The following is a 3,414-nucleotide window of genomic DNA, read 5'->3' as shown; positions in this document are numbered from 1 at the left end:
AGCGCAGGAGCAATTGGGACCAGGACGACCCGGACAGGGATTGGCGAGGCACACGCGATTCTAGCTGACAATGCAGGTTTTTTCGAACTAATTGGCTCATTTCAAATATTTCTACTGCAAAGGAGGCCCTAACGTGTAGAGGGAAGAGGACTGCAGCGCATCCCGGTTTGCCGGCCGATGCTGCCGTCTGCTGTTCGCGTGGTTCCCAGCAGCAATTAAGCACCTGGTTCAGCACAAATAAAAAACACGGAGAAATTGGCCTCCTGGTGCAGGAGGCAAAAGCGACGCAGCCGTGGAGCGAGGGGTGTAGGTGGGAGAGGCTGCGCCAGAAGGAGAATCTGCAAATCTGCAGGGAAGAGCAGAGCCACCAACTGTGCCTCAAGCCAGGTCCCACTTGCGGAGCTGAAGCTTTTGGATTCATGGAATCATGGAATGGTTTGGGTTGGAAGGGACCTTAAAACCCATCCAGTTCCAACCCCCTGCCATGGGCAGGGACACCTCCCACTGGATCAGGTTGCTCCAAGCCCCATCCAACCTGGCCTTGAACACCTCCAGGGATGGGACAGACACCACTTCTCTGGGCAGCCTGGGCCAGGGCCTCACCAATCTCAGCATGAAGAATTTATTCCTAATGTCAAATCTAAACATTCCCCTTCTGATTTAAAGCCATTCCCTCTCATCCTAGCACTCCAGGCCCTTGGAAAAAGTCCTTCCCCAGCTTTCCTGTAGGCCTCCTTTAAGTACTGGAAGGCTGCTGTAAGGTCTCCCCACAGCCTTCTCTTCTCTAGGCTGAACAAACCAGTCTCTCCCAACCTGTCCTCATATGAGAGGTGCTCCAGCCCTTGGATCATCTTCGTGGTGTCCTCTGGACCCATTCCAACAGTTCCATATCCTTCTTATGTTGGAGATTCCAGAACTGGACACAGGACTCCAGGTGGGTCTCACAAGAGTAGAGTAGAGGGAGAGAATCGCCTCCCTTGAACTGCTGGCCACGCTTCTTTGGATGCAGCCCAGGATGGAGAAACTCCAATGGAAACGTCACTCTAAAAAGCCATAGAGACATTTTTCAAATGTGGCAGAACCGGAAAGTTTTGCCTGTGCTGGAAGGGGGAAGATGTACAAGGAGGTTAACACAAAACAGAGTCATAGTCTACACAGATAACATTTAATCCTCCCCCATAGTCATTCCACACCGTGCGACCGCTATTGCCAGGCGAGGAGAGGCCACATGTACCAAGCACGAGCGCAGCACTCCTGAAACGTGGCAGCTGTCCTTGGAGAGCAGACTATGCCCCGCCACGCTCACTTGAGCAGCTTGAACTTCTTCAGGTGTTGGTGCACTTGGTCCTTTGGGTACGGCCGGAGTGCCAGGCAGGTGGGCACGTTCTCCGGCTGCTCCATCCACAGAGTGTGATCAATGCTGTGCTGAGTCAGGGTCTCTGCCAGTGCTCTCAGCGCAGCCTCATCTGGAGCCTGCGAAGAGATGGAATCTGCTGGAAGGTCTGGGGTAGGTGGCTTTCCAGCCACTCTTCCCCAAGCCCAGAGCGCTGTGTGGGGTTGTTGTGTCCCAAGTGCAGGACCTGGCACTCAGCCTTGTTGAATCCCACCCTACCGGCCTCAGCCCATGGCTCCGGCCTGTGCAGATCCCTCTGCGGAGCCTTCCTGCCCTCCAGCAGATCAACACTCCCACCCAAGTTGGTGTCATCTGCAAACCAACGGAGGGAGCACTCGATCCCCTCATCCAGATCATGGATTAAGACTATTAAACAGAACTGGTCCCAACACTGAGCCCTGGGGTCATTGCTTGGGACTGGTGCCTTAGGTTTGACTTTCAGCTTTGTGGTCTCTGGTTTTCACTTCAAGCAGCTGCCTCGCGCAAATGCAAATATTTCATGATTGAAGGAGCAGGGAAACCCCCCTCAAGTGGTTTCCATCAGCAGGTGTTCTCTTTAGCATCACACCGGGCTGGAAAACAGCCAGCATTCTGGAGAGATGCTGCCAAAGGAGGTTCCTAGAATCACAGAAAGGTTTGGTTTGGAAGGACAAGCAATCCTCATTGCTCTCTACAACTAGCTGAAAGGAGGTTGTGGAGAGGAGGGAGCTGGGCTCTTCTCCCAAGTGACAGGGGACAGGACGAGAGGGAATGGCCTCAAGCTCCACCAGGGGAGGTTCAGGCTGAACATTAGGAAAAAATATTTCATGGAAAGGGTCATTGGGCACTGGCAGAGGCTGCCCAGGGAGGGGGTTGAGTCACCTTCCCTGGAGGGGTTTAAGGGACGGGTGGATGAGGTGCTGAGGGACATGGTTTAGTGATTGGTTGGACTCGATGACCCAGTGGGTCTTTTCCAACCTGGTGATTCTATGATTCCATGAAAGGGGCTCCAGGAGAGCTGAGGAGGGGTTTTGATCAGGGAGTGCAGGGATAGGATGAAGGGGACGATTTGAAGCTGCAAGAGGGGAGATTGAGATGAGATGTCAGGAAAAAATGTTTTCTGGTGAGGGTGGTGAGGCCCTGGCCCAGGTTGCCCAGAGCAGTGGTGGCTGCCCCATCCCTGGAGGTGTTCAAGGCCAGGTTGGATGGGGCTTGGAGCCCCGATGCAGTGGGAGGTGTCCCTGCCCCTTTCAGGGGCTTGGAACGGGCTGGGCTTTGAGGTCCCTTCCCTCTCAAGCCGCTCCCACCGCCCCCACCCCGCGCTCCCCCGCACCTCCAGCACCACGGTGCGCATGGCGCCGCCCATCCGCAGGTAGGCGCGGGTGTCCGGGTGCTCGGCGTGCGCGTGGGAGGCGGCCAGGGCAGCGTGGCAGCCCTGAGCCACCACCGCGCCCAGCGGCCACGCCAGCGGCGGCCGCGACAGGTCCCCCCGCAGCACCACGTACTGAACCAGCGCCGCCGCCGCCATCTTGCCGCGGGGGGTGATGGGAGGTGCGGGTCCCGAGGGGAGGGCGGAGAGGGGCAGCCGCCATGTTGGCGGGGGGGCCCCGCAGGGGCTGATGGGAAGCGCGAGCAGCACGGAGCGCGGGAGGCGGTGCCGCCGCCATGTTGTGGAGGGGAAGCGGCGCCTGGGAAGTGACGCACTTCCGGCGGAGCGAGGGCGCGCGGTTTGAGCGGCGGTGAGTGAGGAACGGGCCGAGACGTCCCAGCGGCCTCCCTGGTACCCCCGGGCTCCCTGTCACCTTCCCGCTGGCCCCCGCTGCCGCCCCGCGGTCCCTCTCGGGCTCATAGAATCATAGAATCACCAGGTTGGAAAAGACCCACTGGGTCATCGAGTCCAACCGTTCCCATCAATCACTAAACCATGTCCCTCAGCACCTCATCCACCCGTCCCTTAAACACCTCCAGGGAAGGTGACTCAACCACCTCCCTGGGCAACCTCTGTCAGTGCCCAGTGACCCTTTCCATGAAAGATTTTTTCC

At 57.7% G+C, this 3,414-nt stretch overlaps 1 protein-coding gene across 1 annotated transcript; it reads right to left on the bottom strand.

Annotated features, from left to right (window-relative positions):
• Positions 1–1,149: 1,149 nt before the first annotated feature.
• On the bottom strand, positions 1,150–2,917 carry PTRHD1 (peptidyl-tRNA hydrolase domain containing 1). Its single transcript, XM_069850732.1, has 2 exons — positions 2,706–2,917; positions 1,150–1,473 (listed from the first exon to the last, which is right to left on the bottom strand). Exons 1-2 carry the CDS (start codon positions 2,898–2,900, stop codon positions 1,303–1,305), a joined length of 366 nt encoding a protein of 121 aa, XP_069706833.1. The 5' UTR covers positions 2,901–2,917; the 3' UTR covers positions 1,150–1,302.
• Between the last annotated feature and the right edge of the window lie 497 nt (positions 2,918–3,414).

Source organism: Phaenicophaeus curvirostris, chromosome 2, assembly GCF_032191515.1.
Source record: "Phaenicophaeus curvirostris isolate KB17595 chromosome 2, BPBGC_Pcur_1.0, whole genome shotgun sequence".
NCBI lineage: Eukaryota > Metazoa > Chordata > Aves > Cuculiformes > Cuculidae > Phaenicophaeus > Phaenicophaeus curvirostris.
Note: the sequence above shows the minus strand (reverse complement) of the source record. Positions and strands in the feature narration are given on the sequence as shown.

Bases quoted from the DNA above. Each gene is read 5' to 3' on its own strand.
- PTRHD1 (XM_069850732.1), bottom strand. From the start codon at position 2,900: ATGGCGGCGGCGGCGCTGGTTCAGTACGTGGTGCTGCGGGGGGACCTG. The intron at 1,474-2,705 runs GTGCGGGGGAGC...ATCTCTTCGCAG, and splicing joins TGCGCACCGTGGTGCTGGAG to GCTCCAGATGAGGCTGCGCT.